Source organism: Protopterus annectens, chromosome 7.part0, assembly GCF_019279795.1.
Source record: "Protopterus annectens isolate FY-2018-M chromosome 7.part0, PAN1.0, whole genome shotgun sequence".
NCBI classification, from domain to species: Eukaryota; Metazoa; Chordata; order Ceratodontiformes; family Protopteridae; genus Protopterus; species Protopterus annectens.
In genome coordinates, this window is record NC_056739.1 from 1110453136 (window position 1) to 1110466275 (window position 13140).

Consider the following 13140-nt stretch of genomic DNA (forward strand, 5'->3'; position numbering starts at 1 on the left):
AATGCAATTATTAACTTTGTCTGACATCGGTCTGAGGCAAGAAAAGTTTCCCCAATGGGGTACTTAGCTTTCAAGAAGACTTCGGTTGAAAAATATTCGTAATCTCATGAGCTGGCCGACCGGCACTTGCGAACTGCCTCTGTTTCGGGCACCGCGCGGCAAGAAAGACTGAAGAAAATGGCGTCAGCTGGTTCTTTTATACCCCTGTCGCACTGACGTCAGGGAAGAAGCGATGACATCCGACGCTGGACCTAGACTTTGGAATTCGGCCGACCGAGGACCCACCTGATGGCAGGATAACCCATCTGTTATGACTGCAGCTGTATGCACGATGAACATCCAGGACTGCAACAGTGAATACACTCGAACATCTACATTTATGGTAAGTGTACACAACTGTACTGTGTTCTTCGTGTTTCACTGTTGCAGTCATCACATTTGGGTTGATTTCCAAAGCCGAGGAAATGGGTGGGGGCACTCAAGGAAACTAGGGCCTGGCTAGGATGCCCTGCAAGACTGCAGAGGCAAACAATGCCCTGGATTTGGAGAAGAGAGGCAGGTGGTAATGCTTGGTAAAAGTGTGAACAGATGTCCAGGTGGCAGCCTCCAGATGTTCCTGGTGGGGACTCCTCCGAGTAAAGCTGCAGAGGTGGAGGCTGCTCTGGTGGAGTGTGTGTCCTGACCCCCTTGGGGGGAGGCTTTCCATGCTGTCTATAGCAGAAATGGATGCCGTGTGCTATCCATTTGGAAATGGTTTGGAGATGTCTTTGACTTCTGCCCCCGTAGCAAAGCTAACCAGCAATTGATCAGACTTTCTGAAGGATTTAGTCCTGTCTAGATAGAATCTGAGCTGGCTGTGCACATGTAGAGAGTGAAGAATCCTTTCCCCCTTGCTCTGGGGATTAGGAAAAAAAGTGGGCAAATGAATGGATTGGCTGAGTGCCACACTGGACACCACCTTGGGCATGAAGGATGGGTTAGTTCTGAGGGATACACTGTCTGAATGGAAGATGAAGGGTTCCACAGCCATGAGTGCTTGCAGCTCAGAGACTCTTCTGGTTGAAGTGATGGCCAGAAGGAATGCTGTCTTCCAGGAGAGAAATTTTAGTTCTGCAGTAGAAGCTGGTTCAAAAGGGGGTAGGGTGAGCTTTTCCAATACAAAGGTAAGGGTCCCAAGCTGGTGTTAGTGCCCTTCTGGGTGGCCTCAAGTTGCTAGCCCTCTTAGGAACTGTTTGATCAAAGGGTGTGAGAAAATGGGCTGCTCAGTGGGAAAATGAGCAGAAATAGAGGTATGAATTTTTATAGAGGAGAAAGAGAGGTCACTGTGTACAGCTACATAATCCAGGACGAGAGGGAGGGAGGGCTGTGCCATACTGGCTCCCCCAGCCTGGGTCCAGGTGCAGAACCTTTTCCATTTATCAGCATAAGACTTTCTGGTGCTAGGGCGTCTGGCCTCATGCATACTATCCAGAACCTGTTTACTGAGGTTGGCAGATTTGTTCGAGGTTAGGGAATAAGCCAAGCAGCCAAATTGAGTGTCTGCAACTGGAGATGCATGAATTCCCCTTCCCTCTGGGTCAGGAGGTTTGGAATCTGAGGAAGATGCCATGGAGGCAGCGGGGACAGGCTGCGCAGCAAGGGGTACCAGTGCTGCCGGGGCCAATCTGGAGCTATAAGAATGGTCCTTGGTTTTTCCTCCCTTATTTTGAGCAGTACCCTGGGTATGAGAGGTAGGGGAGGAAAGGCACAGACTGATAGATTGACCTAGGGGAAGGACAGGGCATCCACTTTCCACACCATGCAGTGATGCTCTCTGGTGCAGAACTTGCTAAGCTGATGGTGTGGGAGGCAAAAAGGTCGACCTTTGGGGTTCTCCATTTCTGGGTTATTAGGGTGAAGGTACTTTTGTTGAGGTGTCACTCGTGTGGGTCCAGAGGATTTCTGCTTAATTGGTCTGCCAGAGAGTTGAGAGAGCCTGGTAGTAATTGTGCTAACAGGTGTAGTTGCATGGCAGAGGCTGTGGGCCAAAGGGTCATGGCCAGCCTGCATAGAGTGTAGGAGTGAGTCCCTCCCTGCCTGTTGATGCACCACATCACAGTGGTGTTGTCTGTTTTGATCAGAAGAGCCCCTGGTGAGAGAAGGGGCTTGAAAGCTATCAAGGCGTGCTGCACAGCCATCACCTCTTTTTGACTGATGTGCAGAGGTATTTGCTGCGGGCTCCATTGGCCCTGTATGCACCTGCCATCCAGGTGTGCACCCTAAGCATAGTCTGATGAGTCTGTGGTGAGGGTCTGGGCAGCAGAGGGTGGTGAGAAAGGCAGTCCTTTGTTGTGGGAGCATGTTGTTGCCCACCAAAGAAAATCTCTTCTGAGGCAAGGAATTATAGGTAGAAGAGTTTCCAGGTCTTGAGAGTGTTGACACCAAAGGCTCTTTAGGTACCATTGAAGTTTCCTCATATGCAGTCTGGCATATGGAATAAGTAGAATGCAGGATGCCATGAACCCGAGAGTTTGCAGGATCTTCCTTGCAGGTAGCTGGGGCCTGGTGGCTAGTTGAGAGAAGTAGGCTTGTCAGGAAAATTTGTTTCTCTGGTCTAAGGTATGCCATCTGGGATGCTGTGTCCAGACGTGCTCCCAGGAAGATTATCCCCTTTGGGTGGGCACCGGTTTGGATTTCTTTTCGTTGATTGTGTACCCTAGAGAGGTTAGTAGGGTCTTTACGAAGGTCAGGTGCTTGAGCAGCTTTTACTGGCTGTCTGCCTGAATAAGGCAGTCATCTAAATATGGGTAAATCTGAATATTTTTTTTGTCTGCAAAAGGCAATGGCCGGTGCCAGACATTTTGTGAAAATTCTGGGAGGAGTAGTTAAGCCAAAGGGAAGCGCAGAGAACTGAAAGTGTTGAGATCCTGCCCTAAAGTGGAGATATTTCCTGCATGATTCCCTGATAGGAATGTGGAGACAGGCCTCTTTTAGATCTAGGGTGGCTAGCCAACCGTTCTTGGACGGCATGGGTAGCAGCTGCTGGAGGGTGAGCATTTTGAATTTTGGGATCACCAGGACGGTATTTAGGATGGATAGATCGAGGATAAGGCGCCAGGTGCCCTCTTTTCTGGGCCCCAGAAAAAGTCTGGAGTAGAAACCTTGGCCAATCTGTTCTGCAGGAACATGCTCTACTGCCCTCATTAGAGAGCAGGGAAAGAATTTGCTTTTGAGTATCTGTCCACTGATATGGTGGTAGATCTGGGAACCCTTTTGGGGTTGGAAGGGTGTTGGAAGGATAATTTGTATCCCTGAGACACAGTGTTCAGAACCCAGTGGTCCTTGATAATGGTGGCCCAGGTGCTTGAGTGAAAGGAGAGTTTTCCTCCTAGGGATATGTGAAGGTGGGCAGAGGGAGGGGGTGGAGGAGGTGAGTCATTGTGAGTTCTTACCATAAGGGGGTGGCTTGGAACTCCCTGGTTTCGAAGTGGAATAAGTCCACTGCTTAGATCTCTGCACTCCCTGTGGCTGCTATCTTGAGGGTCTGTTTCCACAGGACCTAGGCTAGGCAGGAAAGAACCAGTGTATGTAGCGACAATGCCTGCTGAACCTAGGGGGCTGGACCTGCAAGAAATCCTTAACTGTTTGCATAGATTTTGCTTTTTCTTCGATCTTTTTTAAGACCTCTTCTAACTTAGTGCCAAATAAGTTATCTTTGTGCAAGGGGGCGAACAACAATTTAGATTTGACATGGTCTGGCAGGGGCTGTTCCTTAAGCCATGTATGCCTTCTAATGACAGATCCAGTGACTGCTGCCCTGCAAGAAGCTTATAGGGCATCAAAACCACAGTGCAAGGTGTGTTTAGTTATTTGACTTGCAGAATGCATTAACTCTTGTAATTCTTTAGATTCCGTCCAAGCAAGAAAGGAAGACATTTTTTTGTTTAAGGAGATCCAAGGTATGCTGCTGAAATTTTAGCATATGGAACTGACAAATTTAGTGCCCTGATAGAAAGAGTAGCTGAGGTGTATACTTTTTTACCCTCCAATGCTCGTGAATCCCTGTCTGAGGGAGTGGGATTCTTAAGCAGAGGTTGCTTTAATCCCTTTAGACCCTTGAGAAACGGATCTCAGGGTCAGCAGTAGGATTTTTAAAAAGATATTTGTGAGAGTCAGGGACTCTATAGTACCTGTCTGGTTTTCTGGGAGCAGGAGGGAGGGTGTCAGGAGTCAAGCTGGATTAGAGGAAAACATCCTCCATAACATCCAGGACTGGGGGTGGGGGGTGGGGGGGGGGTGGCCGAGGGTCTGTGTTGTGGAAGATCTAGGAATTCAGAGTCTCTTTTTAGACTAAGGGTAGTCTTGACTCTCCCATTGGAAATGCTCCCTTAATGTATGCAGGGTTTCCCCAAAGGCAAAATCCTCTGGGGGAGAGGCTGAAGGAATGGATTCCTCTGCATCAGAGTTCTCATAAGTGGAGAGGGGTTGCATGTCTTCATATTCAGATGCATCAGATTCATCGGACTCTTTTTTTCAGACAAAGTTACAGGGGACAGATCTCTCTTCCTTTTGGAGGGGGTAGCTTAGCTTCCCCTGATCAGCTGATCAGCATGATAAGGTCTTCTGTCATTTTAAGCATATGAGACTGAGGCAAGGCAGCAGGAGCCTGAGAGTGGGTCGTCGGTTTCTGGGGTGTGGATCGTACCCTGGGCCTAAGAAACTCTGTCGTTTTTGAAAGAATGGTAGTCGCGAAAGTCGTCGGTTTGTGTCGAGAATCGGTAGTGCGAAGGAATTCCTTGGACGCTGGTGCCTGCTCAGCAGCTCTGGATCCATCCAAAGTACAGACGACTGCAGGATCCTTAGTCGAAGAAGAGTTATGCGGCATACCAGACTCCGAAAGGGTCTCTGTTACGGCCTGTGAATCCACAGAAGCGGGCATCAGGGGCTGCGAAAGTGCCTCACTGAGTACTGGAGAACTTACGACTAGCTTAACGGAAGCGTCGTCGGTAGGTTTGGACCTGTTCTGTCGGTCTCTGTCTTTATCTTTACGTGGATTTGGAAGATCTGCTGTCGGATGGCTTACCAAAGCCGTATCGGAATTAGAGGACTGTAAGCGAAAATATCGAGCTACAACAAGGGCCTGACGACGGATAGTTCTGGCATTGAACAAAGCACAGAAGCGACAGTGGGGGACATCATGGTCTGGGCATAAACAGTGATGCAGTAAGTATGGAAGTCTTGGGGTGGTATTTGCTTTCCACAGGCGAGACAATTATGAACTTTTTCTGACATCGGTTAGCGCAAGAAAAAAGGATCCCCAATGGGGTACTTAGCTTTAGAAGCTTTCAACTTCAATTGGGTAGACGAAAACTCAGGTAGCGGCCAACCGGCACTCATGCGAACTGCTTCTGCTTCGGGCTCCATGGCAAGAAAGACTGATGTAATGGCATCGGCTACCTTAATTTATACTACTGATGACCTGACGTCAGTCCTCAAGCGACAGTAACCGATGCAGAAATACTAAGTCTCTGGTATTCGGGCCGGCCGAGGGCTACCCTGGCAGGAATAACCCAAATGTGATGACTGCAACCATGAAACACGAAGAACATCTGCAATCTGTTCTGGCGGCTTCCTTTCTGCTTGTGACCAGGTTTACCTCACTCCCAGAATGGTCTCCACATCCTCCTATTTTGCTGTCAGTGCCTAGCTTCTTTTTGAACGCCCAACAATAAACTGTCACAATAAGAGCTCCAGAGACTTGTAAATAAAGTCTGAGTTAAGAAACTTAATACTGAGCCCTTCATCTTTATATGCAATCAAAACTTCAGAATAAAACTGATAAGTTTGAACCAAGCAATCACTATCTTTTCTGTACTTTAACCTTTAAAATGATCCATAAAGAAACAATGTGGCATTTAACACAAGAGTTTACATTTCACTTCACATTTTTAGAGTACATAGTCAAGTGGGGTAAACTCCTGCTACACCAAGGGGTACGGATGAAAAAGTACAGTCTGCTTTCCACAATCATACTAGACTAAGGGGAAACCAAATAAGGGAGAAGACATTACCCAAATAACCTAATTAACAAAGGTTTGTTGACTACAGAGCATGACAAACTTATTGGTAGTATGACAGTAAAACGGAAATGCAAACAAATGGTAGACCATCTCTTCTCATACCCAACAGCAGCAGGAACACTAATGATAGAACATGCAATTCTCTGGCAGAAGTCCACCAGAAAAAAAGCTTAAATCAGTGGCTGCTCTGCCTTGACAGACATCAATCTAAATTTTTACTGGATACAATAATCATTTGTAAAGTGATTACTTATTCCAAACTTGTCAAAAAAAAAAAAAGTCACCCTAGCAATGCTATAGATACAACACAAACATGTAAACCTTACCAAACAGCCTCAGCAGATGTGGCGCTCCATAGATTTGTGACATGGGAGCATCTGGATGATCTGCTAAAATTTCAGCATACTGTGGCCTTTCAAATTTGTAGAGTAACTGAGTGCCTAACATGACATTAAAGTACTCCTTTATTCCTGCGACAACTTCATTTACAGCATATTCTCTAGTAAAAAAAAAAAAAAAAAGTAAGTAATCAATACCAACACCATAGGCTTCTATGCTCTAACAGTGAACAAGCAATCCACTTCCAACAGTCCATGGATACTCTCTATCTGCGAATATTCACTTCATTACAAAGAAAAGTTCAACTTTAAAGACGCAAATTAGCTATATTCAAATAAAGATTGTGTACATGACTATCCGAAAATGCAGAAGTCTTGTTCTTAAAATTCATTTTGGCCAACAGATTCTTTTACTTTTGAAGAAAGGCACCACTAGGCAAGAAAACAAACATCCACACCATGGCTTGTCTGTATGAGGGGAAAGCACTCTTAAAAAGTTGCACCCATCACCCCTTACTTGCATGCAGGCAGACACGGCATGATGAAAAACCTCTTCCAAGCAGGCAATGGACACACAGACCTGCTAGATTGAAAAGTTCTCCAAGATCTGGAAATACAACAGCCTTATTCACAGTTTTGTTATACAAGAACTTACTACAACCTCAGTACTTAAAGTATAGTCAGGACGGTCTTAACCCATTCACTGTTCCCATCACTACAGGGCACTCTGTTACAGCTTCTCTTTAGTGGGCCCCCCTTTAATATCTTGTCCATCTCTGTGATATCTACGGAAGGAACCATACAAAAAAAAAAGTAGTGGACCTTTATTAGTTCATGAACAACCATAGGACAGCACCAACAAAGACAGTATTCTTGGCACATCATTATGATACAAAAGAAAGTATCGCAACCTTGTAACAAAACTATCTCACACAGAATGCAATCGTAAGGATTTTTACTTGTGTACCTGTCCAAACCATTGATGAAAGGACAGAAAATGCCAGGAACCAGAAAAGGAGGTACAGCTGTAGCAAAGACGCCCTTGGAGAACAGTTTCTATCAGAGCTCAGTGTCACAAATGAGATGGACAGAATTCAAACACAGACAGTGGAGTTTGCCAATGCCCCAAATTAGAACAGACTGAAAAAGATTCAAGTAAAGGTCTGGCCATCAAAACAACAAAGAAATGCATGTAGCTGACCAAGCCACTCGTGTGGTGGGAAGTGTCTCCTCACTTCCAAAAGCAAAGAAAAATTAGCTTAATACTATGAAGAGGTAAAGTACAAACGAAAAAAGAATGCACGTACAGCTTGGATGAAGGTATTCAGCATAACAGCACATGTTCAAACAGCAGGATCACTACTGCTGGAAATCATTTGCTTGAGGAATAAGGTGGAGAAGAATGTCAGTCTTCAGGATAGATTTTTTCAGCAAATCAGGACATCTTTAGGTCGTGGCCATTACATGGAAATCCAGCAATAAAACAGTTCACTGTGTGCCCTACACTAACTTTACTATCCAGGAAGAGGCAAGCGGAGTTCTTAAGTCAACACATGCTCTTGTGGAAAGCAAAAGAAGCCTGTAAAGCTCCTTAACAACAAAACACCAAAAACAATGCGCAAATAACTATGATCGAAAATGTATTACACAACTGGCTATTAACATTCAAAAACGAGCATGCTGATTGGTGAGCCCAACCACCACGCCCATTTTAAATGGAGTATATACCAATGGAAAAAAGTCCGGTCCCAAGTCCCAGACTTTCTTCTACTAATATATGCTATGGAAAATCTGCTTTTTTATTTATTGTTTTTTTGTACAAAAAAAAAACTTACAAAAAAATCAGAGAAAAACAGAGGCATCAAAACAAGAGACAGGACACAGAAAAATACAAGGATAATCAGGTACTTTATGAAAAACTAGAGAAATGTACCTGATTTCCTCTGTCTCATCTCTCCTGTACATTGAAAGTCTACAGAGTTTCAAAACTTAATGTAGCTCTTAATATAGTTACATTGTCTAAACACAATGTTTTTATAAGTAAATTAAAAGTACTGGTGCTTGGCATGGCAGCAATACATCAACAATAACCCTCTCAATTGTCGTTAGGTGTACGTTTATTTACTATACAAAGATGTCTCCCTTCTAAAATTACACACTTTGAACATTATGGGCTTTGGGTAACAGTGACAGAAAGAACAGTGCTTGATCCTCTGTGCAAACTGCCATATTCAAACACAGGCACTACTGCCAGGAATTGAACCAAATGAACAAGATGAAAGGTAATTAGTCAAATATGGTCTTGTGACTATTAAAAGAACTCAGGAATCTAGAAATGAATGATACTCCTGAAGTGTATGAATTATTTACATAGCATTCTTGTTTAAAACTGCTAAGACACATTGCAGATGTAGACGACTTTGACTAAGAGATACAGTTATCGGTGTCATTTTTTTTCTTTACTCAAGTAGAACCGGATTGCTAGATCGGAGGGTTCAACAACAAGCACTTTTGAGCGAAAACAATATTTCCAGGTGATTGTGTTGCCACATTAAATTCAAATTTAAATAGTTTAACAAGTTTTTACCTGAAATGTTCAATAGTGGAAAGACAATGAGGTTTTAAAACATGTCTGATCCCTTGAAACGAACAGGTACTTACATTATTACTAACTTGTAAAATGTTGTACTTATTGCAATGAATTCTTAGAGACATAATTCTCTTAACGTAGTTACTAATAATCATGAAGCCACTATACATTGAGTTACAACAGAGTATACTGTGCCATTAACAAAAAAAACCCCAAAAAAACGGAGATCTTCCAAATGATGTGGATATTCTACAAAACGGCTTTAAAGAAACAGATGCTTGTTGCCAGAGTCAAGGGCACAAGCTCAATGCCAAGAAATGTACAGTTATCCCCTTTGGGGGAAAAAAACATATACCCATGAATTACCAGATAGATGGCAGTACACTAAACACCGAAAGTGTGAAAACAGACTTAGGGACCCAGGTGGATAGTAGTCTCACTTTCGATAAGCACATCGCCACAACAATCAGGAAATTCTTCTATGTGGCACATCTCATCACTAAGGGCTTTTCATCCAGAAAAAAGGAGGTCATTGTCCCACTGTACTCATCCCTCATTAGACCCATTATAGAATACAATGCCCCATTTGGTATGTACCTCTCAAGACATCTGCAACAACTGGAAAGGCCGCAGAAATACCTTACTAAAAGAATCACAGGTCTAAAGCAAATGCCCTATGCTGCCCATCGTAAAAAAACTCCAGCTATACTCTGTTGCATATCGTCTACTCAGAGGCAATCTCTGCTTAACATACAAGGCCATGTCAAGCCCAGAGCTGTTTGGACATGCTACACTTAAAGACATCCCAATCCCTCAGAGCCACACTCTCCAGGGATCTAAACCTTGTCATCACAATGAACAAAACATGCTAGTGGAATAGGTTCCTGACCCAGAGAGTCCCCAGACTCTGGAACAGACTACCCATACATGTCAAGCAGAGCGCCTCTTTGACCCTCTTCAAACAGAACCTTGAAGATTGGATGGGAGATATGAAATTCACCTAAGGGATCATGTCAGCCGCCCTGCTAGACAGGGGTGCAGGGAAGTAAGTATTGCGGGAAGAAATAGCCAGGGAATTGTTTTGGCTAGGCTTGTATAGGCCCTAGGGCCAAAAGCCTAGTACCAACCTATGAACGTTTCTCCATTGCTTCCTTTATACAGCACTGATGTACTGCATAAATGTGGGATCAAAAGTCCCATACGCATGTGCAGTACATCAAGAAAGCCCTTATACAAAGACATTTAAGAAAAGTAAGTAACTTTTTTCTTAAATAATGTCATTATATAACAGCAATAACCCACAGCTGGGTGTAGGCAATGCTGGATTTACCCAGTTAGGTTTGTTGGGTCACTTGGGCTTCACCCTAGTGACCAAACCACTCCAACCATGGGTAAATCCAGCATTACCCACACCCAGCCATGGGTTATTGCTATAATATAGCCTCTGCTAATTTTTTGACCAAAAGTGATGCAGAAAAATCCCACAGAATAAATAAATGCAGAAAAACACCCTAACACTGCACACAACAACAAAAAATGTTTCGTCTAGACTACAAATTATTGGGCCTGGTCACTATGAGCCTCCTTCAAACCAAAGAAATGTCACTGATCCTCCTACCCTCTTACAAAAATCAAAGCACCTATATCATCTTAATTCAAGCCTCACTCCTGTACACAGAAACACTTGAAATAATCATGATTTAATAAGTTTCTCAAAAGGGGATTACTACATTTTTCTACTGAACTGATTTACAATGAAATACAAAAGTCACCAACAACTATAAGCCCTTTACTTTTAGCCAGACTTCACATAAAATAAACTAAAGAACTGATTTTAAGAACATTTTCCAGCGTTTGCGAGGAGGCTGGCCTCTATTTGAAAATGGCCGCACTATTTAATCACATGTAGCACTGGTGTAACCAATGGGATGAAAGGCACCAACCTTGCAACCATGCCTCTAACATTCAAACATCTAATGTTGTTGTTGTTTATCTTTCGGCTTTTCCCGGTTAGGGGTTGCCACAGCTGAACTCTGGTCCGCTAATGATTGGCAGTAAATTTTCACATACGCCGAGGTGCCAGCTCGACGTTCAACCTTCAACGCCCATTTATGCATGTCTTTCGAACACCCACCCAACTGCGGGAAGGACATGCAGACTCCACACAGAAGGCACTCCCTGCACTCCAGCCAAGAATCGAACGGGAGAACCTCTTGCTGTGAAGCATCAATGCTACCGCTGCACCACCGCGGATGTGGTGAATACCTTCCCACAACTCTTATGTTTATGTTTATGTTTAACATAAAACACAATGCTGCAAGAGATCAGTGTGTTATCAGCAATATGGAGCAGTGTACCCACATCTCCCCAAAATGGATTTTTAGATACTATCATATTTGCACGATCAATGGTCTACATGCTAACTGTTCTGTTGCTGTGAAATGTGTGTCCCTTTTTTAGCACAATAATCTTGATCTGGACAACTGTGCCTCACGGAAGGGGGAAGCATAACAATGCTAGTGTACTGATATTTCATTAGGAAAAGTACAGTTTTGTACCTACCATAAATGTAGATGTTCGAAGATCCACATTGCTGCAGTCCTTACACTTGGGTAGTCCGCTGTCCTCGGTCGGCCCGAATATCAAAGTATAAGGCTGACGTCGGTCAAGGCGCATTTGACTGACATCAGGACGTCAGGGTACAAATGCGCATGACCGACGTCATATCCTCAGTCTTTTCTTGCCCCAGATGTCAGAAGACCCTAAAAAGAAAGGTCAAAACCAAAAGACAGCAAACAACCAACCAACCACCCTTGCACTAATAATATGTACAATATATACAATATACACAATATTGACAACCCAACCCACACAACCGCCTCTAACTACAGAGGGGAAGGAGGGAGGGTAAATTGGACTGCAGCAATGTGGATCTTCAACATCTACATTTATGGTAGGTACAAAACTGTACTATGTTCTTCATCTCACATTGCTGCAGTCCTTACACTTGGGTAGAATCCCAAAGCAGAGGTAAGGGAGGATGGCAAAACTATAAAGAAGCAGGAGCTGCCAAAATGCCCTGCAAAATAGCAGTGGCAAAACCAGCCCTAGATTTAGAGTAAAGTGGAAGGTGATAATGCCTAGAGAAAGTATGCACTGAACTCCAAGTAGCTGCCTCCAAAATATCTTTAGCTGCCACCCCTTAAAAAGCTGTCAAGTGGCAGTAGCCCTAGTGGAATGAGGCCTAATCCCAGCTGGAATCTCCTTGCCATGATGGGAATAACAGAAAGCAATGCAAAACCCAATCCACTTAGAAATAGTTTGTTTTGACACAGGCTTGCCCTGAGAACTCAAAGCAAAAGAAACAAATAACTGCTGAGACTGCCTGAACCCTTTAGTTCTGCTCAAATAATATCGCAACTGCCTGTGTACATCTAAAGTGTGCAAAATCTTTTCCCCTTTATTTTGGGGATTTGCATAAAAAGTAGGCAAATGAATAGTTTGGTTTAAAGCCACACTAGAAACCACTTTAGGCATAAAGGAAGGATTAGTACGTAAAGATACCCTATCCTTATGGAAAATTAAGAAAGGCTCAACCGCCATAAGGGCCTGCAATTCAGAAACCCTTCTTGCAGAGGTAATGGCTAACAAAAAAGCAGTCTTCCATGATAAATATTTCAACTCGGTAGTAGCTGCAGGCTCAAAAGGTTGTAGAGTGAGTTTCTCCAACACAAAATTGAGATCCCAAGCAGGAGTAGGAGCTCTACGTGGGGGTCTTATATTCTTTGCCCCTCTAAGAAATTGCTTGAACAAAGGATGAGAAAACAATGGTGGGGCACAATCATAGTGAGCCGAAATTGCTGCAGCATGAACCTTAATAGAAGAGAAGGACAAACCTTTGTCCAGTAACTCAGTAAGATATTGAAGAGCCACACTTAAATTAGGCTCAGAAACATCAAAATCCTTTGCTGCACTCCAAAATAAAAATCTCTTCCATTTATCTGCGTACACTTTCCTTGTACTAGGCCTTCTAGCTTCCAAAATAACATTTAAAACTTGCTGTGGAAGTCGAGACCCACTATGGTTCAAAACAGAAAATGCCAGGCTGTTAGGTGAAGAGAGTGAAGCTTGACATTGAGCAAATGACTGTCCT

The 13140-nt window shown here is 43.7% G+C and overlaps 1 protein-coding gene across 1 annotated transcript in view; it reads right to left on the minus strand.

Annotated features, from left to right (window-relative positions):
• MORF4L1 (mortality factor 4 like 1) overlaps positions 1 to 13140 on the minus strand; it is a gene marked incomplete in the record, with an annotated part of 852677 nt that overhangs the window by 249367 nt on the left and 590170 nt on the right. The window contains 1 exon segment of the mRNA XM_044077694.1: positions 6386 to 6558. Coding sequence (XP_043933629.1) covers positions 6386 to 6558 — 173 coding nt within the window.